Source organism: Lytechinus variegatus, chromosome 5, assembly GCF_018143015.1.
Source record: "Lytechinus variegatus isolate NC3 chromosome 5, Lvar_3.0, whole genome shotgun sequence".
NCBI lineage: Eukaryota > Metazoa > Echinodermata > Echinoidea > Temnopleuroida > Toxopneustidae > Lytechinus > Lytechinus variegatus.
Window position 1 is genome coordinate 776,571 of NC_054744.1, and position 27,444 is coordinate 804,014.

At 36.5% G+C, this 27,444-nt stretch overlaps 1 protein-coding gene and 1 long non-coding RNA gene across 2 annotated transcripts in view; both read left to right on the forward strand.

The window, feature by feature from the left end:
- Positions 1–16,675: 16,675 nt before the first annotated feature.
- The window catches only part of LOC121414784 (dolichol kinase-like), a gene marked incomplete at its 5' end in the record, with an annotated part of 52,141 nt that continues 41,372 nt past the window's right edge, over positions 16,676–27,444 (forward strand). Inside the window, 1 exon segment of the mRNA XM_041607842.1 lies at positions 16,676–16,744. Within this exon segment, the coding sequence (XP_041463776.1) occupies positions 16,676–16,744 (69 nt within the window).
- Positions 18,183–18,800, forward strand: LOC121415019. Its single transcript, XR_005969942.1, has 2 exons — positions 18,183–18,573; positions 18,730–18,800. It is a non-coding gene; the product is annotated as an uncharacterized LOC121415019 (long non-coding RNA).

The window sequence follows — 27,444 nt, forward strand, 5'->3', positions numbered from 1 at the left end:
AAATAAGGTTCGTTAATCCGAAAACGAAATAAGGTTCGTAATTCCGAAGGTTCGTCAATCCGAAAACGAAATAAGGTTCGTAATTCCGAAGGTTCGTTAATCCGAAAACGAAATAAGGTTCGTTAATCCGAAAATTGAATAAGGTTCGTATTTCCGAAAATAAAAAAATATTCATTTTGGTAACAAAAACGGTGTTGTCATTAGATGATTATACGATATTATGCTATGACGATCAAAAATACATGCGTGTGTTGTGGCCAAAAGCATGTATTTCATTAAGAATAGGCGCCCTGATCAAGCATAGGCTAATTTCGATTTTATCTGAGCAATTGCTGCCTAAGCAAATGGTTTAAAGATGCAGGGGATCAAGTGTGTTGGTCGCGTGCGAGTAACCTCTAGATAATAGGATTTGTATTGGAGGGGATGTCATTTTTAATAACAGCTTCTGCTGGTAATAAAAATAATACTATAATAATGATCCTTGTGAGATGTTGAAAGCGCGAATCGCAAGCTCAAACTAGTAGACATTTCATGTAACAAGACGTGAACTTAAACATTCTGAGCAGTTTTTTAATCGTGAGAAAGATGTGTATCTTTCTAAAGAATTAACTCGAGAGCGAGCTGTAATTTGTTTATATACTGACCTGGGGCCCGTTGCATAAAACTTTTTACCTGAGAAAACTCAGGTTGTTTTTACCAGAGTTTTTGCCCTGTGCTAAAGTCAATGGCGGAAATCAGACTAACCTTAGTTTTCACCAGAGTTTTCTCAGGTCAAAAGCTTTATGCAACAGGCTTCTAAGTAATCTTTTAAGGACTGCATTTAGTGACTCATGAATAGAATATATATCTCAAGAACTAAATAATGAGAGCGCGAACCGCAAGCTTAAAATTTGTGATATTCCACCTGAAAACTGGACATTTTATATTTTTTTGTAACCAGGAATAGAATGAGTTCCTCAATAAACAATACTTGATGCGAGCGAGAAACGTGAGCCACAATTTTCCGATTTTCCAACCTGAAAACTGGACATTCTAAGCATTCTTGTAAAAAATAATAATAGCTGGGAGAATAGTTTTCAGAACTAAAGTGGCTTCCCTGGGTAAATAATATCTATATCATTATTATCATTGTAGGCCTACATGAAATTTCCAAAAGTTTGAGCACGTGATTCGCTCGCAACATCTCACAAGGTTGCCCTTTTAACAGTAATTGACCAAAAAGGCGAACTTTACATCTTCAGATTTGATTTCTTTCCCCCAAACCGCTTGCTGGCTACGCTCGCAGAAATGAAACGTAAATGTGTAATTTATCAATCAGTGATCACTTAATTTTTTTTGCTCAATTCAATTACTACAAAACACACAACCTCTTTACACAGATGATGATCTCATGGTGAAAATATACGTTTGCACCAAATTGCCCCTATTGGCCCCTTTTTTTGGCTTTGCCCCCCCCCCCCCCCCAGGAAAATATATTCCGCCGCCGGTGGTTGCAACACGCATCGTCTTCATGGCTAACTGCAAAAAGTTCTTTAAATTTCCCCTTTAGATCAGGTCAGAGCTTATATATTTTTAATTTCTGTGTGCGATCTTACGCGCAGTTATTATCTAAATTTAGTTACATAGGCATCTCGTTTTGAAGATCACAAACATATTGCCCATCATATTAAAAAATATATAGCTCGCGCTCGCATTATTTAAAAAGGGTTTATCATGTTATTACATATTTACTTTATTATAAAGCTAATTATTGACTGTTAGGACTACCCTTTCAAACAAACAAACAAAAATCAACTTTAAGCTGCCGATCGAGGAAAATGTGGCTGAAAAAAATATTGCCCCCCCCCCCCCCCCCATTTGACGAAAGTTGGATCCGCCGGGAGGGAGGCATGGGGCACTTGCACCCCAAAAATGAAATAAAAAAAGCAGGGAAATGAATATTTTCCAAAATGGGAAAGTTCCTTTTTCAAAAATAAATATGCGGTTTTTCGTGTTTTTTCGAAATAAAATACTCTTTTTAAAGTATACAAGTTAAGTTTTCAGGCTGGAATATTGCAAATTTTCAGCTTGCGCTTCGCACTGTCATTCGATTGGTGAAATATGCATCCTAAAGAGGTCACTAAATGCTCTCTTTAACAGGTTCCTTTTCTGGTCAGTATGTTTAAGCTGCGTTTTGCGCTCGTGTTAATTTCTTAGTTAGATGCACATCTTTTTAATGACAGCAGAAACCTGCTCGGATTTTTAAAAACTTATTTTCATTTTTTATTGAAATACCCTAAAGTTTTAGCTTGTGATTCACGCTCGCAACACCTCGCAATTATGCCATTTTAAGAATAACTGACCCCAAAAAACGTTTTACAACTTCACCTTTGAATTTGTTTTACCAAGCCGCTCGCTCATTACACTCTCTCCCGAAAAATAAAGCCTAAATATACGTTTTGCCATAATAAATGATCAGTTCAAAAAAGTTTTTTCTCTACTTAATCACTATCAAACACACGATGACTTCAAGCAGATGATAATCTTAAGGGGAAAATATCACCAGTGTCCATTTTGACGTATGAGTTTCATTTTTTAGCTTTACCCCCCAAAATTCGTTCGGCCGCCCTTGCCTTCCCATCCTCATAACAATTGAACGGCAACAGTGTCCCCCCCCCCCCCCCCCTCCCCCTTGCCTCTGCCTCTGCTTTCCCGGTTTCATTTTTCGGATTAACGAACCTTATTTTGTTTTCGGATTAACGGACCTTATTTCGTTTTCGGATTAACGAACCTTCGGAAAAACGAACCTTATTTCGTTTTCGGATTAACGAACCTTCGGAACAACGAACCTTATTTCGTTTTCGGATTAACGAACCTTCGGAACAACGAACCTTATTTCGTTTTCGGATTATCGAACCTTCGGAACAACGAACCTTATTTCGTTTTCGGATTATCGAACCTTCGGAACAACGAACCTTATTTCGTTTTCGGATTATCGAACCTTCGGAATAACGAACCGTCGGAATAACGCCACAAATGTTCGGATTAACGAACCCTTTTTCGTTTTCGGATTAACGAACATCGAGGTATAGGCAATTTACGTGTTTCGGAATTACGAACCTTCGGAATAAAGAACCTTCGGAATTACGAAGTGTAACCGCAATTGGTGGGATAACCCTGCTTTTTTGCAGGGCCAAATAATCCAGTACTATAGGTGGGGTTAGCCCACTTTGCAAAAACGCTGTGTAAAACGAAAGTGGGCTAAGGTTAACCCCGTACTATAGGTGGGGCTAAATTGCCATTTAGCCCCACCAATAAGGAAATTTTAGCCTGTCTAAAAAGCCTGTCTAAAAAGGGTATAATGTGTTATAATGTGTTATGCGCTATACAAGAACTGTCTATTATTATTATTATTATAAGACATTTGAATGTGTTAGTCAGAGACTTATGCTCAATTCGATTTTTTACTTTCAACCAGCGTAATTCTCTTACCATGGCTGATGCCTGTGTATATGATGGTTGACAGTAAATGACCCTAGCTGCTTTGTTCGGTAATTTCTGTAGACGATCTAAGTTCTGAGAGGTGACACCATTATAGAGAGAATTACAATATTCCAATCTAGATGTAACAAGCGACCTAACAGCAGTATGACATATGTATCATTATCAATAAACTTTCTGATTCTATTTATATTTCGAAGGTGGTAGTTAACTGACTTAGACACACAAGTAACTTGATCTGACATTGTCATATGTTTATCAAGAACACAACCAAAAATACGAATATAGAGTCTGATGGAGATAAAGAATGTTCATCAATGCTCAAAGATACGTTTTGAAGAGTACGATAATGCATTGGTGACGAAAAAATAATGAAGTCAGTTTTCTCACGATTAAGGTGAAGTTTATTGATTTGCAACCAATTCTGGATATCCTTCAAACAATCAGATAATCGGCTGAGAGTCGCATCTGCCTCATTTATGTTGAATTTTTCATACACTTGTATATCGTCAGCATACATTTGGTACTGAAACCCATGCTCTTCAATTATATTTTTAACAGTTGAAGATACAAAGTAAAACATTTAGGACCAATTACTGATCCTTGTGGGATTCCAAATTTCAAGTCCTCAACATTTGACTGAGCATCATTTACCAGAACCAGTGTAGTGCACAACCTAGCTGTGATGCCAAATGACTCCTCTAAGCGCTTTAGGAGGATTCCCTTATCAACCGTATCGAATGCAGCTGATAGGTCGAGACTTATGAGGGCAACTGAATTTTGATGATCAAGTGAAGTACATATGTAGTTCTGGAGACGGAGAAGAGCAGTTTCTGTACTATAACCAGCTCGACATTGGATCAGATAGTCTGATTCAATGTGCTTAGTGAGTTGAACAGAAACAGCAGACTCGATCAGCTTCCCATAGTAGCGAATGTTTGACACCGGTAGTTTTGTAGATTATTTTTGTCAAGTGATGGTTTTTTTTTAAACTGGCGTGATAACAGCTGAGCCAAGAGCTGCTGGAAATGTCCCTGTTGACAGCAAAGCATTAATGAGTTCAGTCAGAGTGGGGAGGAATGATGAAAAGATTCGGACAAATTAAGACGTTAGCATGAAATACAAACTGTGTGGCTTCTCGTGCGCCATGATCGGGCTGACCGTCATTCCTTAGACGATGAACCCTTGATTTTAACATGTTTTAAATGCTTTATAAGTTATTTTATTTATTTATTCATTCATTTATTAAAATATCTTAATACAGGATAACATCAGGCTCAGATTAACTGTTTTTCAGCCTGGTCCTGTTAATTAACATAAAAATAACAATATATTATGAAAGATTTCTGCCTAAATGAGACAGAAAATCGTGTACAACTCTTGAACGCACACACAGGTCACGGAGCTAGTGACCCTGCATGAGTGCAAATAGCTGACTGTGCTACAGCTTGGGGAGTGATACATTTTTACAATAGGGGTGATCAAACTCACTGGAGGGACTTACTTCACTTAAAGTAAGAAACACTAAATACAGTACTCATTTTGAATGCTCTGATGATAATTATATTAGTTTCACATTCATTTGAACGAGAAGACAATATTATTCTACATATCCAGTGCATACTACCATTGCGACCCCTGCCCGGCCGATGGTTCAGGCATGGCGATCCTGAGTGACGTCACCGATAAAGACCTCAAATGCAAGGAGAGCCGATTCGACAATTAACTTCATCTAAAAAAAACACGTATTACAGATAACATGCAATGGGGAAATGGCTTTCATTTTCATGAAATATACATTCCATTCTTCAATAAATCGTTCACCCCGTCGTTAACTGCCCATTCGTTCTCGAGCAATGGGGAAATGAATACCGAGTGTCTCAAAGTTTGTGTGAAAAAGGTGCATTTTCCATAGAACTTCTGCCTAAAAGCAATGCGTAAGGGAAAGATTAGCCCCAAAACACAAATAGATGAGTTAATCAAATGGGACGAATCATGAAAATTAGTGAAATATAGTTTCTTCTGTCCTCATTACTGAACGCCCCGACTTGATACGATTAATTTTCCCCCCTCTCCATCAACTTTTAATAAAAAGGGTGCATATTTTCGTAGAAATTCCATGTGTTATATCGACGGACGCCCGTGCGTACGAGCAGGAGGAAGCCAAATGTCCCGTATTTTTCATAATGATACATAATATATAAAAAGGTAACAGTGGGTTTTGTAATGAGTGAGTTCAATAACATTTAAAATCAGAATTATTACAAAATACAAAATTGTTCAAAGATAACATACACTACCAGTAACTCACCACTACCTGCCTCAGCCATAGTGATTCAAAGAATGGTGACCGCGCGGTATTGTATTCATTTTTTTTAATTGATGAAATGGGAAAACTATCCTGTAGACAATACAATAACTGCGAAATATAAATTAAGATGTATGGTATCATAAGTTGGCATAGTAAATACAAATAAAACAAAATTTATAAAGGAAACTAAGAATCTAATCATCATTGAGCATAGCATACTAAATTTTATAAAATAAATATCGCCACAAGCTAAGTAATGGAAGCTTACTTGCTAAATGCACGAATTATATTACATAAAAAGCAATCGTTCCAACATATTGAATATCCCAAATCATTATAACACAATCAAAAGGAGAATAAAATGAAATGGAACAAAAAGCATCAAATATTAATTATTGAAAAAAAAACTTCTTATAAATCAATTTAAATGTTTCGATAGTTTGTGCATTTTGAATATTATGGGCCCTGGGTATGCCCGGGGGGGGGGGGCACTCGACCAAAAAATTGGCAGGGGTGTGCCGCGGGCGAGACAAAAAACGGGGGCCTTAATTGGAGCGGGCTTATTGTAAAAAGGAGGGTTCTTCGGAACGGGCTTCTGAACTACAATTTTGTGAAAACGGGGGTCCTTGGAACGGATCGCCAGCGTGTGAGTACGTGCGTATGCACCCTAATGGATGTATATATGAACTGTATAGGTTTTGCATTGCTTCGTCTCATTTAGTCTGGTTGAAAGCAAAAGTGCATAAGATCCAACCCCATTACCCAACACAACAATATGTACCAGATGAATATTATCTGGGCTGGAGATGGGCATTGCCAAGTGGGACCCAGATGGGCTAAATTATGTGGGACCCATCTGGGATATATCTCGGCCCATATGTACCAGATGAATATCAGCTGGGCTGGAGATGGGCATATCACTGGATCGATCGATCTAGACTGCAGTCATGAATATTCATTACAACAGTAAATGACCAAAATTTTAGCTAAAACAGCTACAACAATTGAAATGTTTTTGTTTATGCAAGGATTCCACCATAAAAAATTACAGAAAAGTATGTAATTTATTACTATAAAATGAAAAATCGAAACATTTAATTTCAGGACAAAATTTTCAAGGTTAAATATTGAAAATAGTTATTAACCATTGCCTGTCAAGTATAGCAAACTCGCTGTATATATAGAAGTCAATAACAAGATTCAGTGGTTATGTGTAGGATAGGATTATAGGATATGAATAGGATTAGAGTATTGGGTTGTAAAGTCACCCTAATGACACAAATTAATGTAATTTTTTTAGTTGATTAAACACAGTATTGTTTTCATATGGGGCAACACATATGGGGCCCATCTCGAGCAATGTGGGCCTGCCCATATTTAACCAACACTAAACCCACTTTGGCCCAAATGGGCACCACATAGGGTGTACATATGGGTCCCAGATTGGCAAAGTGGGGCCCATACATAGCCCAAATGGGCCGCATATGGTTTACATGGGTACGATGTGGGCCTGCCCATATTTACCCCATGCGAAACCCTGGCCCATATGGGCCCCAGACGGGGTATACGTACGGTGCAAAAAACACAAGGGGCCCATATGGGCCCATACATAGCCCACATGGGCAACCCATATGGGTCCCAGATTGGCCAGGTGGGGCCCATATGGGCCCATTCATAGCCCAAATGGGCCCCATATGGTTTACATGGGTACGACGTGGGCCTGCCCATATTTACCCCATGCGAAACCCTGGCCCATATGGGCCCCAGACGGGGTATACGGTGCAAAAAACACAAGGGGCCCATACATAGCCCACATGGGCAACCCATATGGGGCCCACATTTTTAGCCCAGATAAGCCCACAAGTAACCCATATGGGCCCCATATATTTTGCTCACTGGGAGTGATTTAATACCGTTTTTGAAAGGAGAAGTGAATCTTAACTCAGTGAATTTGGCAATGTATATGTCAGGTCCATGATGTCTAAGTGTTTTATGTGCTAATAGTGTTCTAGGATAAGTCCGTGTTTGATATGAATGTAAGTTGTTATTATATGAACAGAAATCGGTAAATACAGGAGGAATCAGTTTGTAATGATATTTATACATAAAAATAGCTATTTGTGTGGTATTTATATCATATATCTTATACGTTTTTAGACAATAAAAAGAGGATCAGTATGTGAAAGGTATGTTGATTTAGTGCAGATTCTAACAGCTTTCTTTTGTAATAAAAGTAAATGTTCAAGGTTGGTTTTACTACAGTTTCCCCAAATAAGGTTACAATGATTAATGTATGGTAGTACCAATGCATTGTATATCATTAAAAGGGAATGCTCTGGCAAAAAAATACTTCAATTTGTATACACTCTAAAAAATGAAGTGCTAATTTAGCTCTTAAAGAGCGTGTATAGTGACTGCACTTCGGAGTGCTGATTTGTCTAGTTCAAATTTGAACTAGATAAATCAGCACTCCGAAGTGCAGTCACTAATTATCACTTCATTTTTTAGAGTGTAATATTCCAATTCATTTAGCCATTGATGAGGATATATTGCTTACGTGTTGGTTCCATGATAAATGCTTGTCTATTGTAATGCCAAGAAATTTCACCTTTTTTTATCTATTGGCTCATTGTCAATTCGAATATCTTGGGAGAAAATCGTCATTCCTATGAGTAGTTTGAAAATGAACAAAATGAGTTTTACTCATGTTTAAGGACAACTTGTTACATTTAAACCACGACAAGACATTTTTTAATTCTAAATTCATTGTATTAATCAATTCATCTAAATTTCTGTGAGATAAAATGTTGGAGTTGTCAGCATATAAAATAAACGAAAGAATTTGGGAAGAATTTACTATAATAATAACAATAATAATAATATTCCGCATTTATATAGCGCTTTACATCGGAACGACGTCTCTAAGCGCTTTACAGACTTATTATTACCCCGGTCATAGGATCCTTACATGCCCGCATACCGTATATGCACCTTCTCCACTCCCTGGGGAGCATTCCAACAAGAGTTCCAAGACTCAATTGCTAGGCATACTACATATAGGCTTTCACATCCTACCGGGTACCCATTTAACACCTGGGTGGAGAGTGGCAAAGTGTGGATTAACGTCTTGCCAAAGGACGCTAGGCCATGGTGGGATTCGAACACACGACCCTCTGATTACAAGGCGAGAGTCAGAACCTCTACACCACGACGCTTCTATATCATTGATATATATATATATATTAAAAACAGAAGTGGCCCCAAAATCGAACCTTGTGGCACTCCACAATTAAGAAAAGACAACGGAGATTTAATATCATTAATAGAGACGAATTGTTGTCGATTTGAAGGATAACTATTAATCCGTGGCCAGGCACTAACTCCACGTATTCCGTAATTATATAATCTATGTAATAAAATCGTATGGTCAATGATGTCGAAGGCTTTACTTAGATCCATAGATAAAGCTATTATATGACTTCTTTTTGAAAGAGAGTCAGCAACATTATCAAGTAATTTAGTCATTGCAAAATAGGTTGAGAATTTTTTTCTAAATCCGAATTGGGTTGGAGTAAGTATTTTATTTAATGACCTAAAAGAATCCAATCGTTTGTACCAATTTTTTTCCAATATTTTTGACAAACATGGTAAAAGTGATATAGGACAATAATTAGTAACTTTAGTCAGGTCATCTCTTTTTGTAAACTGGGACTACTTTTGCTATTTTTAATAAATTGGGACAACAGCCAGTAGAGAGAGATAGATTAAAGATATATTCTAATGGAAAGACAATGCTATATATTACATGTTTTAAATGTTTTGTGCTGATTCTGACATATCCTTTAGATTTTTTAGATGCTAAGGCTTCAACGATCTTAATTATTTATCATGTTTATCTGTTGGAATGAAACACATTGTATTTGAGATGGGCTCGGACAGATATTCAGTGAAATTCTTACCATCACTTTGTGTTTTTTAAGCCAGGTCAGGACCAATGCCCGTGAAAAAAAAGATTAAGCGCTTGAGCAATTTCAAAAGGTTCAGTAAAGAATTTATTTTCAACTTCAAGGTTTTCAATTTTATCATGGGGTTTACTTTTGTTTATTAATTTTTTTATGACATTCCAAGTTGGAATAAAATTCCCTTCTGCGTTTTTCAATTCTTTTGAATAATATATTTTTTTCGAAGGTCGAATTATGCTGGTGAGTGTATTGCGATACTTTTTATACTTGATAAAATTATGTTCAGATCTATCAGAAATGAATGATTTATAAAGTTTATTACGTTTTTTGAATAGACTGTAAAATATAGTTATACGTTACTATATTAATTTGTATTATAGATATGCCTACCTCAATGCTGCTCAAAGCTTTGGCAGTATTTTGCCCGCTTCATTGCATTTTTCTGTATTAAAATAAACATTAAAAAGGTATATTTGAATAAATCAGAATTTTATATATACATATATTTATATATTTATATATATATATATATAAACCCCTCAAAAAAAGTTCTGCAACTCAAGTTTGAGTGCTAATAAATTTCTTAGTGAGCCATCATCATATGTAAAAGTTGTACCATTGGAAAGTATGATTATTCCTCTTTACAATCATGTGTCATTTGTAATGCTAATGTTATCATGAAATACACAGACATGATAAATATGCAGCAATGTCAAAAATGAAATGTTGTAAAATTCGTTGCCATCTCATGTTTGAGTTCTGCAACTCAAACTGCAAGTTTGAGTGCCAATAAATTTCTTAATGTGCCATCATTATGTGTAAAAGTTATATCTTTAGAAAGCATGATTATTCTCCTTTACAATCATTTGTAATGCTAGTGTTATTATGAAATACACAGACATGATAATACGCAGCAATGTTAGAAATGAAATGTTGCAAAGTGCGTCGTTTCCAATAGCGAATTTCCAATTGTTTCGAGGATGGACCGAGTGCATTCACTGTCACCGGCCGGCCTGCATGGTGGAAATTCTATAGAAATGGAGACTCTTGTTAGAAATCAATGCACTTTGCAACATTTCACTTATGACTTTTCTCAATGTTCATGGTGACTGCATATTCCATGATTACATAATCACAGCAAATGGTATGTCATTGTAAAGAGGAATAATTCAGCTTTCCAATGAAACCAGTTTCATCTTTTATACTTCATTAACCAAACAGATAACATCTCCCAAAACTGAGTTGCAAAACTTTTTTGAGGGGTTTATATATATATATATATATATATATATAATTTATATGTATATATATATATATGTAATAATAATCACAAATTGTTTAGAAAATGCCATAGAAATAAAATCATAGATTTTCTACGGCATTTTTTAAACCATTTGTGATTATTTTATTCCATATGCCGAAGCAGACTATTTCTATTTTTACTCAATATATATATATATATATATATATTTTTTTTTTTTTTTTTTACCTTATCTCTATGTATTTTTCACTTTCTGTTCATTATCTCATCTCATGATAAGCACTTTCCTTTCATATTCACCCCGGTTTGGAGATAATCACATTCACTTAAATGCAAAGTACCGGTTCACGCCCCCATCCACCTCAGCTCAGTCCTAGTCTGCTGGGCAAACCCTTCACTCGAAATAAGGGTCTGAATGTGCAGCCTACTCATGCCTTGTGTACTGAAGGCTCTCTCGCTCAGGGTCTGCTTCATCTTTGGAAGTTGGGCACAAATTTTGCTATGTCAATCATTGTGAGTTTGTTACCATGACATTCCCTCTCTGAACTCTCCTCCCACTTAGCTGGTCATTTGGGCCAGTCACCTGCTGGGCAGGAGATCAACTGGTGTTTGTTTAATTACACGCTGCATTGCACTTCTACTCCTGATTGAAACTCCAGTCTAGCATTATGCAATAGCATAGTGGCATACATGCTGTTATGGCAAATGTCTTGCCATGGTCCCTGATAAATAAATGTTGCTTTCTCTCTTTTTGAATCTTGATAGTTTTTTTTAATTGTGCATGTTGGTATGTTTATTCTTTTGGATCGCACATTTTTTTTAAACAAAGCCCTTTTCGTTGCTTATAATTAACACTGTACAGCAAAGGTTTAAACAAAAATAATCTTTGACAGCGCAGGCATAACATTTTATCCTTCATGTATAGGCATTAGAAGGCAAAGAAAGTTCGGGAAATATTCTCCAAAACTGCAATATCAATATCACTTTTGTTGATATTATCTTAATTATCAAGTTTTAGTTTGTAGGCCTATATGGGTTTGTTTTCCCTTATAATTATTGGAAAACAGCAAAGCATTTATCATTTATCAAAGATACTCTCGAATAATTCATATTCATCTACAATATGCCTCATGTGGTTTCACATGTACAAATTTGCTCAGTCATATTAACAATTTTTCATAATATATGATTACAAACAAAAAGAATTGAAATATTTCACATCATAAGATAATGCAAATGAAAATGGTGTGTGACAAGGATAATTCTCTCATTTACATGATGATCAGGAGGTAGGCCTCCATGTACAATTGCATAAACATTAAATTCAATGTTTTGTGGATAATTAATGTCATAACATTCTTACTTAAACACCAACCCATTTACTTAAAATGGTAAAAGAAAGAAATAACATTTTATAGAAATTACACTAAAAATGAGACAGCAAAAAGCCGAACAAACCCTGGGAAATACAAAACTACTAAAACTTATATATCAATTGAAATCGACAAAAAAAAATATTTTGAAAACATTAAAGGTCAAATCCACCCCAGAAAATGGTTGATTTGAATCAATAGAGAAAAATCAGACAAACATAATGCTGCAAATTTCATCGAAATTGGATGTAAAATAAGAAAGTTATGAAATTTTTAAGTATCGCTTAATTTTTCACATAACAGTTAAATGCACAATTCAGCGATTTACAAATGAGAGTCTGTGATGTCCATTACTTACTATTTCTTTCGTTTTTTTTATTGTTTGAATAATACAATATATCAATTTTTACAGATTTGACAATAAGGACCAACTTACACTCTAAATTACAGGGATTTGAAATAAGTCCAGATGGACTGTAGTGGGGAACCAATCGATTTCTGGATTTAGTTTTAATCCTCAAGACTTAAATTTAAATCTCAAATGATTTAAATTTAAATCTTTCGAGATTTAAAAATGAATCTTAAGGATTCAAACTAAATCCGGAATTCGATTCGTCCCTAACTACAGTCCATGTAGACTTATTTTAAATCCCTGTAATTTAGAGTGTAACTTAACCATAAACTGTTAAAATAATGGTAATTCCACATGTTCAGGGAGAAATAAAACTTTTTTTCACTTGACAAGGAGGAGAAAATTAGAATATTTCATATAATAAAATACAAAAGAAATAGTGAGTGATGTCATCAGTTCCCTCATTTGCATACCAACAGAGATGTGCATATAACTGTTTTGTGAAAATAAGCGAAACTTTAAAATGTCATAACTTTCTTATTTTATATCCGATTTTGATGAAATTTTCAGCATTATGCTTGTTGGATTTTTCTCTTTCTATTCAAATCAAGTTATTGTTGGAATGGACTTGTCCTTTAATGACCTGACAGTTTCTCTGTTTCCAATTATTACCCTCCTTTTATCATCTTCACACGTTTTTCTCTTCATTTCTTTCTTCATATTTTTCTCTGTTCCTTCCTTTTTTATTTACCCTTTCCCCCTATTTTCGGCAGAAGGGGGGGGGGTGCGGAGCCGCTCTCTGGATCCACATAATTATCGTTACAGGGAAATACAGCAATTGTAGTTTTGGCCTATAGTATTCTTTATACAAAGCATGATAATTGTGTAAATAATTGGTATGCATCGCGAGCGCGTAGCGCCAAGGTGGCTGGGGGGGTGCAGTGAAATATATTGCTGTACACATGCGTCACCCCCCAAAAAAGAAAATATTTTAAAGGGCTGCACTCGTATAGGGTATCAAAAATACCAATTTTCAAAAAAGGGGTGGTTTTGAAACGGACTGGTCAATGGCCAATCGCGGGGTCAAACGTAGAGTCTATTTACATGTAGGGTATTTTTCCAAAGTTTTTTTTTAGACTAGCCAAACGTGTTTAGGATATATTGAGTATTTTCTCCTCATCGTCACATGAAGCAAAGTTTTCTCTTCTAAATATGTGGCATTGCCATGGTACAAACATTTAATATGTTCAGTCAAGTTGGCCTTTTATGTCAATTCTGTAAAAATTTAAATATCGTTAAAACTATTTTTTAATGAAAGAAGAAGAAAGAAAAGGTATAAAATGAGTGACATCATTGTCTTTCTCATTTAACATGCCATTATAAGTTGGGAATACAAAGTCTTCACCGTTTTTTTAAGTATTTGAATTTAATTTTACTATTTATAACATGCACACAGTTTTCTGTTGCCAACAGCACTGGCTGTAATGATAGATTGGAATTAAAGATGTAATAATATTTAACTAGAAAAATGAGATAAAATCAAATAAGTGTGGAGAATAGGGAAGAAAAATTAGACATAGAAAACCAAAAAGAAATGGACTTCGTGCATATATTATGAAATCTTAAAGGTCAAGTCCACCCCATAATTTTTTTATTTGAATAAATAGAGGAAAATCAAACTAGCTAGGCTGAAAATAATTATCTTCAAAAACGGACGTAAAATAAGAAATGTATATTTTATAGATAAATTCCGGTTTTGGCAACGATCTCAAAAGACTTTTGACAGAATCTAATATAATGACCACCCAAGTGTCTGTATGAATAAAAAATATGTGCCAAAGGATTCTGGAACAAATTGTGTAATTGCTGAGAAATAAGCAAAATAAGCGCGGATTCGGTCACTTCCGTCGGGTCTTTATTCCAGCAATATTAATACACTGTCCCATGCACGTGTGCCTATCTGTGTTGGTGATCTTCAGTGTGAACATTTTTCAGCGTAGATTTCAAGATTTCACAAAGTTCAGTTTATGTATTCTGACAATTAAGCCTGGTTTTACAGACTTTCTCATGAAATCAATGTTTACTGCAACTACAGGCATTTCTCTTTAAAGGACAAGTCCACCCCAATAAAAACTTGATTTGAATAAGAAGAGAAAAATTCAACAAGCATAACACTGAAAACGTCATCAAAATCGGATGTAAAAATAAGAAAGTTATGACATTTCAAAATTTCGCTTCATTTCACAAAAACAGTTATATGAACGAGCCAGCTACATCCAAATGAGAGAGTCGATGATGTCATTCACTCACTATTTCTTTTGTTTTTTATTGTTTGAAATATGAAATATTTTGATTTTCTCGTCATTGTCATGTGAAATGAAGTTTCATTCCTCCCTGAACACGTGGAATTCCATTATTTTAACATTTTGTGCTTCAGGCAAGGAGGTCCTAATCCTCAAATTCGTAAAAATTGAAATATTGTATAATTCAAACAATAAAAAACAAAAGAAATAGTGAGTGAGTGACATCATCAACCCTCTCATTTGGATGTAACTGGCTCGTTCATATAACTATTTTGTTAAAAATAAGCGAAACTTTGAAATGTCATAACTTTCTTATTTTACATCCGATTTTGATGAAATCTTCAGCATTTTGCTTGTCTGATTTTTCTCTATTGATTCAAATCAACATTTTTCTGAGGTGGACTTGACCTTTAAAGTTTCGCTTATTTTTCACAAAACAGTGATGTGACATGCAAACGAGATAGTTTATAACCCTAACTCACTATTTCATTTGTTTGTTATTGTTTAAATTGTACATAATTCATTTTTACAAATTTGACAATAAGGACCAGGTTAATTGAACCATGTTAATAAAAAAGCTGATTCAACAAGTTCAGGGAGGAATTGGTCGTTGTTTCATTTGACATGAGGAGGAAATTAGAATATTTCACATACTATTAATCAAATGCAAAAAAGTGGATTGTCTCCTCATTTTCAAATCGGACCAGGATGTGGAAAACTGTATGTGAAATTAACCGAAACTTTAAAATGTGATTAAACTTTCTTATTTAACATTCAATTTTTCAGTGTTTTTGGATTTTCCTATTTTTATTCAAATCAACTTCTTTGTTGGGGTGAACTTGTCCTTGATCCTTAGTTATAGTCATAATGAAGGAAATTCCAACCTATATAAAGTGAAAAAATGACACAACAGAAAGATATAAAGAAACTATTTGCAGGAAATGTAATCTTAGTTTGAAGAATATTGGTAATGGAACAAACTATAATGGGCCAATACAAGAAATAGGCATTTCTGTAGCTTACGTGTACTTCCCTGTTTAGGACTGGACTAGCAGGGATATGTGACTACATTTCCTATGATATTATCAAGGAGCTATCTCTGTTAGCTTCATGATATAAGGAGCTCAAGCTCCTTGATATCATACAGTATAGGCCCTATAATGACCATTCATTTCTGCATTTGGATACTGTAGACCACAAGATCCCTGGAGGGTTTTCTGAGCATGGGACATTGTTTATGTTGGATTAACTACTGGCTAAATCTTATCTGAGTTATCAATTATCTTCTCACTGGCCACTGGTAGCAGTTCCCCTGGGAGGCTGATTGACAATATTTACTAGCCAATGGAAAGTGACTCTGAAAGAAGGAGGTGGGGCCAGATTTGGAGCGTGAGAAATGATTTTTGGAAGATTATGCAGACCCTGTATTGGAACAGCAAGTTTTGTATGTGCTAGTCTTTGCGTGGAGGCACACTTGTTAATCAAAGTTCCAATCAGGGTCTGTGCCTGCAGACTAGCTCAGACCCACAACCACATCGCAAGGATTATTCTTATTTCCTTTCTCTCTTTCAACGTTCATCATCCCTAATCTTTACTTCTTCTCTCTCCGTAATTTCATTTTCGATTACTCCATTTCTCGCACCTTACTCACAACACTAATTTTACGTACCGTATCTCCGGCAGAACCAACGCAAAATTTTTGGTAAGAATTCGATAATTTGATGGTTATTTTTCTAGATTTTTTTAAATTAAGCAAAAAAATTGCAAATTATCATGATTTACTTTCATAAAATATACTTAAAATGAATTTACTTACGTTTTTGTGTCGCATTTTTACCTTTTGGTGGTTGCTTCTGTTTTCGAAAGTCTTTCTTGTTGTTTCCATAACCCAGGCCAGGGAGCTCGGGAGCGCCGGCCCGCTACGCGGGCCGGCGCCCATGACATGTCATGCCATGTCATGATCATGTCTTTTAATAAACCAAAAGCTTTAGTCTCTGTATTTTGGTTGTTCCGCTGAACTACGTTAGCTCCACTCACCATAGTAGGACATAGACTGAAGAGTTAGGGGCCCGCGGGCTACAGACAACGTAGTGAACTAGCGTTATATATCGCGATTTACAGTCAGTAGATAGCGATCGCAACGGGTTCGCGTTTAACACATTTCCTATTCTGCCAACACACAAAATGGGCAAAATTCATTGAGCCAGTGTATCAACATTTCAAATCCTTTTTTCATAAAATGTTACGATCTTTTTCTATTATATCTAAACTTCTTATTTCTAGTCAATTTACTCACATTTGCATCGCCAAAATGTTGTTTTTAAGGCCGTTTTCGAGAGCACCACCTGTCCGTCGTCACACGATGGAAGTCGCCATTTTGGAAAATATGACTCCAGAACCGGGTTAATCTTGCAAGTTACTTTTACTTGTTGACGCCCTCTAGGGGCATCAAATAACATGTGTTATGTATCATTAAAATCGGCAGACTTTCTTCTACAAGTTAGTGACGATTTCAGTTCAATGTCGGCAATGTTTTTTGTTACAAAAAGGAGTTTTTTGGACACTTAAGGTAAATCATGTTTCTATTTTCTTACTTCAAAGCCGTATAAACAGAAAATTTCCCAGGGAACAGTCAAATATCAGATATAAATTAATTCTTTGAAGTATATTTGTGTCAGAAAATCTAATTTTGATATATAAGAATGTGTCGCATAGCTGCGCAAGAGGCGAATGCAAGCCCATGTTGTGCCGCCTAGAGTGTGATTTTGGTGCCATGGCTGACCGAAAGGAGTGAGTGGGCGTGGTGGCCGTGGGTGTGGTACTTGATGCATGTATGTTATTGTTAAACCTGTTGAAATTAGTTGTAGGTGATAAGTTGTGCATTTGATTTCTGCATGAATTATGTGTATTGATGATAAATTAATGATAATTTCAACTTAATATTTCAAGAAAAAAAACAGGCGGGAATTTAAAGCACGTTTAATTTCAGTCTCATTTTTTTTTCATGGTGTACAGGCGTAGACCATGCATTGAATGCTGCCTGGTACTGGTATTAAAATGAATAGATACATGACTATATCTATATTCTGTTGTTTTGTGTCATCATATCAATAAGCTGTCTCATCAATTCACATGATGTACACAATAATGGGTCCCTGTTTTATTATGTTTACTAGGAGGGAGATTATTTTGTAAATGTGATTTTAAATGTAGTAAAAATTCAGATGTCAGAGACTTGCTTTTTAACTTTATATATTCCAATATATTTAATGTTAATATATTCTATAATTCTAAGCAGTGGAGTACATTTCTACATTGTAGCTACTGTTGCAGCTCCAGCTGTCTGATCTCGCATTCTCAGATCTGCAAACAAAAAGAGACATCATGGTAGTTATACAGAATACAGAGTGAACATGGACAAACAGAAAAAAAAAATTTACTTGCAAAACTTAATTTTCTACTTTTGAATGATATAAATCTTACAGATACCGGGAAGTATAGTGGGACATTCATTTTTATTTTCTGATTAAAGTCTGTTGAGGAATGATACCCCCAAGAATTGATTAATTTTTTTTAACAACGCAAAGCGTCCCATGCACTTCTCTTGTGTTATTCTAATTTGTTATCTTTCTTCTTGTATACTATATTTTCACAAATAGAAGCTGTTTAAATAAGAAAAATATGAAGGTAACACAGCCATGCTCTACAAGATCACCTCTTGTGTTGCATTTTAGTCAAATTAACTTAGTAACCTACATGAAAAAAAAGTATGGAAGTTTCTTAGATCTACAAGTACCTGTAGATCTGCCACCCAATGGGTACTTGTCTTGGGTGGCGGAAAAGTTCCGCGTATAGCGTCCCTTTAAGAGGCCATATCTTCAGTTATGGTGCTCCAATTGTAATTTGGTCTTCACCATTGAATTTGTTTGGAAAAAATCTTTCAAGTGATGTATAATTTGTCTGTATTTCAAAAAAAAAAAAAAATCATGTAATATAGAGCTCTACAGTAGAGGCGCACGGCCAATATTGGAGACTGTCTCCAATGTGGGAGATTATCTCCTATATCGGAGACTTTTGTGAAGAATTTGGGTATCCAATTTCAGAGACAGTCTCCAGTTTTGGAGACCAGTTTGTTTACATTTGCGGCAAAAGGATTACCTTGGCGGCAAATAAAAATGTGATGAGCCGATTCCTCATGAAAAATTCACCCTTTTCACCGTCTACTCCTACTTTAAAAATTCACCGTCTACTTTTGTTTTGATAAGGATTTTTGTTGTCAATCACACACAGAACAAATGGGCTTCTGACCTCAGTGAGACAAAATTTTGGGTGGAAAAAATCATACTTTTGTTGGTGTTGTTTCTTTTGTCCTTTTGCAAAGCAAGTCTCCAATGTGGGAGATTGTCTCCCCTATTGGAGAGAGTCTCCCATATTGGCCGTGCGCCTCTACTGTTTTTAAACTGGTTTTTTGAGCGAAATTTCTAGTTTAATTATCAGGGAAATATACCTAAAGTAATTGCATACCGGTACCTTGGACCGGAGTTATTGAAAAAAAATCCACTGGATGATTGATAAATCTGTCATTTTAGACATTTTCTTCTGTTCTGACCTGACGGTTTTTCTTGCAAGTTGCCATCTTGAATGACGTCATTATCGTTAATGTCTCGATATATCGCGATTATAACTATTATCGTTTGTTTTCGTGTAGTGTATTGTATCGTATTATTGCCTTGGAGGTCTGCTGGTAGAATGCAAGATCGATATCACATTCGTAAATTGTTTACGCCCTCTCCGTTCGTTTGTAAATATTTCATAGTTTGGCTGCCTTAATTTGGATCGATTTAGCTGTGCTTTTCCCAACTAAACATCGGTAAAGTATAATTTTCATGCATTTTCATCATTTTCCTCTATATCGTTTAAAGTATTTTAAAATTGAATAATTAAATATTTTTAATTTGTAGTTTACATATCCTTAGATTGTAACCTCGATGTGTTATATAACCCCAAACTTTGGACTCTGGTCGGACAAAAGTGCTGGTGTTATAACAAATGGGAGCCCACACGGACACTTTACCGTCGGTGAATGGGGATTACAGTAAAATGTCAGAAATTGTTGAATAAATCCCCAGAAATGACTGTTATTCCTGTCTAGTCATGTCATGCCATGTCATTGGCCATGAGCTCACCGTGTATTTACCCATAGGCCATACTCACGGGACAAGGGTAGATTATGCCATCATATGGTCAAAATATCTAGCAAGATAAATTGTGAAAACATAAATTATGCACTTACCACAATTATATGGATAAAGTCTAACGAGTGGTAGAATCCTGACGTCGAGGCACAGACTGAAACCTCAAAAAACCCAGAAAAGTTCTCTCCTACCCCAGTCTCGATCGGCCATTTGTTATGATTTTTTTAACAAAATGGCCGATCGAGACTGGGGTAGAAGGAGAGAACTTTTCGTTTTTTTGAGGTTCCAGTCTGTGCCTTGATGTCAGGATACTACCACTCGTTAGACCATCATCCATATAATCGTGGTAAGTGCATAATTTCTGTTTTCACAATTTATCTTTCTAGATATTTTGACCATAATCTACCCTTGTCCCGTGAGTATGGGTAAATACACGGTGAGCTCCTGGGCGCCGGCCTGCGATGGGGGCTGGCGCCCTGGGTTGGTCTTTCCACAGGCACAGTAGCACTTGTACAGTAGTGGTTAGTATTGACCACTCACACATTGTACTACGAGGTACTATAGATCTAGGCCTAGATCACTCACACAACATACAAGGTTAGTAATACTAACCTTGTATTTGACGTTTTCATTCATCACATGAATGTGAGGGAATAAAACACGCCAAACCTTTCAGTATTTCTCCACTATGGTAATCTTTATTGAATTATTTAAGTTCGTTTTAAAAAGGAATTGGAAATTATTTATAAAAGTGTTTTTATCGCTTACCTCCAAGTCTCAACCAGGATACTCCGTTCGATCCATCCTTAGTTATCCTTGATACTGCGGTGGAAAGTACACAAACAATCGAAAAGCAATTTTTCTTATCAAACATTCTCGATTCAAGTCGTCAGCGCATAATAGGAAGTTGTACCAAAAATCAACAGGTTGCATCTCATGTATATACTTATTGGTAAAGTACGCCATCTTTTGACAAGATGATGATGAAAGTGGATTGAACGAGCAAGAAAATAATGCTGATCGCCTAGAATGCAGCTAGCAGTACAAGTTGCAAAACCCCGTACCCAAACGGTAGGCACTTAGAACCAAGTTTAAGGACACTCATAAAATTACGTCACTCTCACCGATGAATATTCATCAAGAAACTCACATGCACTCAGTGTGTATTGAACACGCACGACCACGATCTAATGAATATTCATCGGCGAGAGTGACGCAATTTTACGAGTATCCTTTCAAACTTAGTTCTTAAGTGCCTACCGGCTTTGTGAATAATATCGCGCGCCCTCTTTAGGCAAAATTTGATATGCTCTTATTTTATTAAAAAAAACAGCAAAGAGAAGTCAACAAACGATCCATATGGTTCGGTAAGTGTCATAGCACAATTAGAATTCTTAGCTATGATGTAAAGTCATAGTTATTTTAGTAAAAGGGTGTGAAAGATTTGCCAGCACCAGGTGCATATGAATCCTTCGCATGCGAGATGATTTGAAACCATGGATGGGCCGAGATCTATACTAACCTCGTACAATAGACCGTGTTTGACCCTGGATTTCGAAGTAGTCGGCAAACATCGCTTCATTGCTGAAGTAATATTTGCCGAAACTCCTTCTCGCTACGAACCGGGGCTCTTGCCCGGTAAGTAGCAATACTAACTAGGCCTAAACAAATATGAAAATAATTTTTAAATAATCATTTAAAAAAGAGCAAATTTTGCTTACCTCGGCCTCGAAAGTGACTTCACTTGTCTCTTCTACGGAAATACAAGGAAGCCCGTTGGTGGCGCTAATAATTTCACAACCTTGATTCAGCTCCTCGGTAATTTTATAACTGTATCTAAATTCTTTGAATGCGCAATCCTTATGATTAATTTACTAATTATGGGCACTAATAAATGAAATACCTTCAAAAACATAATTAAAGATTATTTTTGGTGATGATAACACTTATTTGCAATTAATTTTAAAAGATGACTAATAAAAAGAATGAAAATAATATATGTGTCTGGAAAGAAACCAGCAGTACAAGCTTTAACAAACTTCAATAATACGTATACATACGGTATCCCAAAGTCTATACAATGAAAAGATTGCACACTTCACAGACTTCGCGTAATGCCTTGAGTCGATTTGCGCGTAAAATAGTGTTGGTGCCTAGATCTAGTCTTTCCCTTGTCGTGTCTTTGATATGAATATAAATCGCGCGCCCTCTTTAGGCAAAAATTGATATCCTCGATCAGTTTTCATCTCCGTAAAATCTCCACTAAAGATCAAGAAAATATACATGTTTTTAAAAGAAATTTCAAGGAGAAGTCACCGAAGGATCTAAATGATTCGGTAAGTGTCATAGGTAATATCTTATGTGGGCAAAAGCCCAGAAAAGTTAAGAAGTGTCGTGTGCATACTACTGATATTCCTTCACACGCGAGATGCTTTGAACCCATGGGTGAGTATTGACATACTCACCCTGTTGCTGAAAACAGGCCTGTGAAATCTCCGCTATTTAGCGGAAATCCGCTATTTTCATTTTTAAGACCGATTTCAATTTCCGCTTTTTTCCTATGTTCCATTTCCTTTTTTTCTAAGTCAAAATTCCGCTATTTTATCCAAAACGGCTGGAAAACAAGTCTAGGTAAATGGATACGAGTTGTGCTCTTATCAAGGCTTTCTGATTAAATTTTCGATATCTTTCTTGGCCAATCAATGCGAGCGACAAGTTCCGAACGCACGCACATCAAAATGTACAAGCGCAAAGCAGCGGCACAAATCGCGATAGGTAGCAACTGGTAAATACGTCTGTAAGGATGATGACGTCATCTAATATGGCAACTTACGTTGACCAACGAAAGGATCAAAGATGACGATGTTTCGATCATCATTTCAAAGGAATTAGCGGTAACTGTGGTCTAAGGTACGATATTTCTGAATTTTAAGCATTTTTTCGTAAATATGGATGTGATTTCTTTTTGATAATGTGACATTTTATGTACAAAAAAAGATCGGAAAATCAGGTTTCCGCTGTTAGATCTAACGTTATTGCTAAAATAAGTTGTCTGTACGTACAGGCCTCCAAGCTCTTCAGTCTATGTATTGGTGAGTGAGCCAACGCAGTTCAGCGGAACAACCAAAATACAGAGACTGAAGCTTTTGGTCTAGTGTTCGGGATGTTTACGAAGTTAGTGTTTTGAACTTTCTGACTTTGGAGTTTGGACTTTATTGTTTATATTCTTGAATCATTGGAAATATTTCTATGACTTTCAAAATGTCTGTTGAACATACTGTTTCTTCCAAAATCAAACTGAAGCTTGTCTTGTCTTGTCTTGGGTTAAGTCGGCATATGCAGACTTGCTGTACTCCGCCAACTTTGTTGATGTGTGTGAGACCACCAAGTAAGCAGGTCACTTGCTAGGTTTTTGAGAGAGTTTGGATTTGAAAGAGTCCAATGAGGTTATCAATGTTGTGTCGATGTTTAACTCATTCCAATTTTTCGTAGTTCGAGGGAAGAAGCTGTATTTATGAGCGTCCCTTTTGACTAGCAGACGCTGGAACTTGATACTATTTCCTCAAGTCTGCCTGGTGGTTTGCTCGATGAAGTTTTTGGGGTTGATGGCAACAAGACCTTTGATTATTTGGAACATTAGGCTCAGTCTACTGTATTTCCGTCTGTCTTCCAATGAGTCCCATTCTAAGGTCCGTAATATGGTAGTGACACTACTGGTTCGTCTGTAATTCCTCTGACAGAAACGAGCTGCCTTTCTCTGAATCGCTTCAATCTTCTGGGTATCCTTCTTGTAATGGGGATCCCATGCAGGGAAGGCGTATTCCAGGATTGGTCTCACCAACATTTGGTAGGAAAGTTGTTTTATTTCCTTGGGAGCAGACCAAAAGTTCCTCCTCAGGAAACCAAGTACTCTGGAAGCTTTGGAGCAGACTTTGTTGATCTGGGTGTCCCAGCGCATCCTGTTATCCATTTCAACACCAAGGTAAGAACATGTAGACACTTCTTGTAGTTTTTGGCCACAGAAGGTGTAATCTCTTTCTGTAGGAATCTGTACTGCCTTGGATGGTATTTTCATGATGACACATTTGGTTGGATTGAAGGACATGGCCCATTTATTCTGCCACTCTTCTAGTTTTGACAGATCGTCTTGGAGGATTTGAAAGTCATTAGAATTTGTGCCAGAAGTGTAAATGACACAATCATCGGCGAACAGCCTTGTCGTTGACAGGAGGCCATCAGGTAGATCATTGATGTACATAAGAAAATTTAGTGGGCCGGTTACTGTGCCCTGGGGCACTCCTGAGAGCACTGGCAACTCCTCGGAGGGAGATCCATTGACCGAGACTGTTTGGGAGCGTCTTGTGAGAAATTGTCTTTCCACTTTAGGAGCGATCCAGTAATGCCATATGATTGTAGTTTTCTCAGTAGTCGTTCTTGTGCTACCTTATCGAACGCTTTGGCAAAATCTAGGAAAGCTACATGTACAGACTTTCCTTTCTCGAGAGCATTTGTTATGTCATGGATAGTAAGTACTAACTGGGTGGTAGTGGAATTTGCTCTAAAACCATGTTGATTGTCAACCAAGATTTCATGCATTTCCAAATGCTTCGTAATATGGGAGTGTACAAGCTGGCGACTTTCAAAAGAGCGCATACAGACATTCAAGAGCACAATGATAAGCAAGATACCTCTAAAAAGCAAAAGATGAGAAGTAAATAATAAGGTAAATTTTCAGCTTTTTTCAGCTAGTTTTTTGAAACCCCACTCACAGGCCTGTGAAAATGGTGGTGTGGTTTATAATGTCAGAAAATGAGGTTGCCAACGTAGCCTTCTTCAGATTCTTCATCTGCACATTCTTAACATATCTTTCAGCCAAAAATAGACCTACATAAAATAATGCCCAACCTGTCTGTATTCCAAACATGATATATATTTTATATCATGATAATTACCACTCGTTCAATGAACAAGGTTATGATATAACATTGTTCTCAGTTACATCCCCATGTGTGGCAAAATAAAGGTGGCAATGTTTGGCTTAATTTCTCTTTTTATATGGGACAAATGCTTAATTTTCTTACACTGTCAGTTTTCATAACAGCTATTCATCATATAACTTGGCACTTATCTAAATTTAATTCTTTAAAATATTTTTTTCTTAATTAAAAATAGAGATTGAAAAATGAAAATTTTCTTTCCATATTACTTTCCACATAGAGGGCGTACACAAAAATATGCCAAAAATTCAAGTTTTTGAGCGCACTGGTGAATACAAAAAATATTCCCAAGTTAATAATGAAAAAAAAATTGCAACTATATGGAAATTAGTAATTTTGGTCACATAAGTGATATTTTAATGATTTTTCAAAGTGTGTGCTATGTACAGCATTGGCATACCATAGTTTTACCTGTAGATTCCCCACAGGCAGGATGGTAGCAATGAACAAGTGGTCCTACCTGTAGATTCCCCACAGGCAGGATGGTAGCAAGGAACAAGTGGTCCTACCTGTAGATTCCCCACAGGCAGGATGGTAGCAATGAACAAGTGGTCCTACCTGTAGATTCCCCACAGACAGGATGGTAGCAATGAACAAGTGGTCCTACCTGTAGATTCCCCACAGACAGGATGGTAGCAAGGAACAAGTGGTCCTACCTGTAGATTCCCCACAGACAGGATGGTAGCAATGAACAAGTGGTCCTACCTGTAGATTCCTTACAGACAGGATGGTAGCAATGAACAAGTGGTCCTACCTGTAGATTCCCCACAGGCAGGATGGTAGCAATGAACAAGTGGTCCTACCTGTAGATTCCTTACAGACAGGATGGTAGCAATGAACAAGTGGTCCTACCTGTAGATTCCCCACAGACAGGATGGTAGCAATGAACAAGTGGTCCTACCTGTAGATTCCCCACAGACAGGATGGTAGCAATGAACAAGTGGTCCTACCTGTAGATTCCCCACAGGCAGGATGGTAGCAATGAACAAGTGGTCCTACCTGTAGATTCCCCACAGACAGGATGGTAGCAATGAACAAGTGATAATTACAATTTTGACCCAATTTGACCTTTATTACCTTAAATGACCTTTAATAGCCCTGGACACGTTTAATGTGTAGCAATTCATATTGTATGGATTTTGTTTTCCTTTTATTTAATGTGATTTCAAACATAATGATAATAATAATAATAATAGTGTATATTTGTAGAGCGCACACACCGTCAGTAGACGCTCATGGCGCTATCCGAGCAACAGTTCTTTTTTACAATGTAAAAATTAGATTTTATAGAAATTTATTTAAATACTACACAAGAACCATGGACAAGTACAATGTAAGAATAATAATTTCACATCTGCTTCATTCACCCCAACCAATCCATCAGCCCATCATCATGTGGAACCCAGTGCCCTCTAGCTGCCCCGTTCACTGACAATTTAAGGGGTAAACCCAGTCAGTACATAACTCACAGGAGCTCTAGCAATCTGAGGACACCTGGTCCCACATGAGCAGCCAGTGAACGGGAAGGGATGAATCATCTTTCTTTTAATCATAAATGAAATACAACAAAATACATTTAAAATCAGTTACAATTTGAATAGGTATGTCTTAAGGTGATCTTTGAAAGTAGTATATGTCTTGATGGAGCGAAGTGAGAGAGGAAGCATATTCCATAACCTGGCTGCTGCATTTGAGAAAGCATGGTCTCCCCAGGAATGATAGGTACAGGGAGTTTGAAGCAGCTTACAATCTGTAGATCGTAAAGTGCGGATAGGATTGTATGGCCTAAGGGAATCCTTTATATATTGCGGTGACAATCCATTGAGGGCTCGATATACAAATAATAAAAGTTTAAATTGAACTTGTTTGTGGACAGGAAGCCAATGTAGAGAATGTAAAACTGGTGTGATTGGGGCCATTCTTGGTGTAAAGGTGAGGAGTCTGGCACTTGAGTTTTGAAGAGATTGCAGTCTATTAAGTTGTTGTTTTGTGAGTCCATAGAAAAGAGAATTACAAAAATCAAGCCAAGATGTGATTAAAGCAGGAATTAATTGTTCACATGCTTGTTTTTTAAGAATTTTCGAATAAACCCTACGTTCCGTAATTGATATCTCACAGACTTTGATGTGCTAGATACATGTTCAACAAAAGACATATTGGTATCAAATACCACACCTAGGTTACGTACCTTAGAAACTGGCCTTATAACT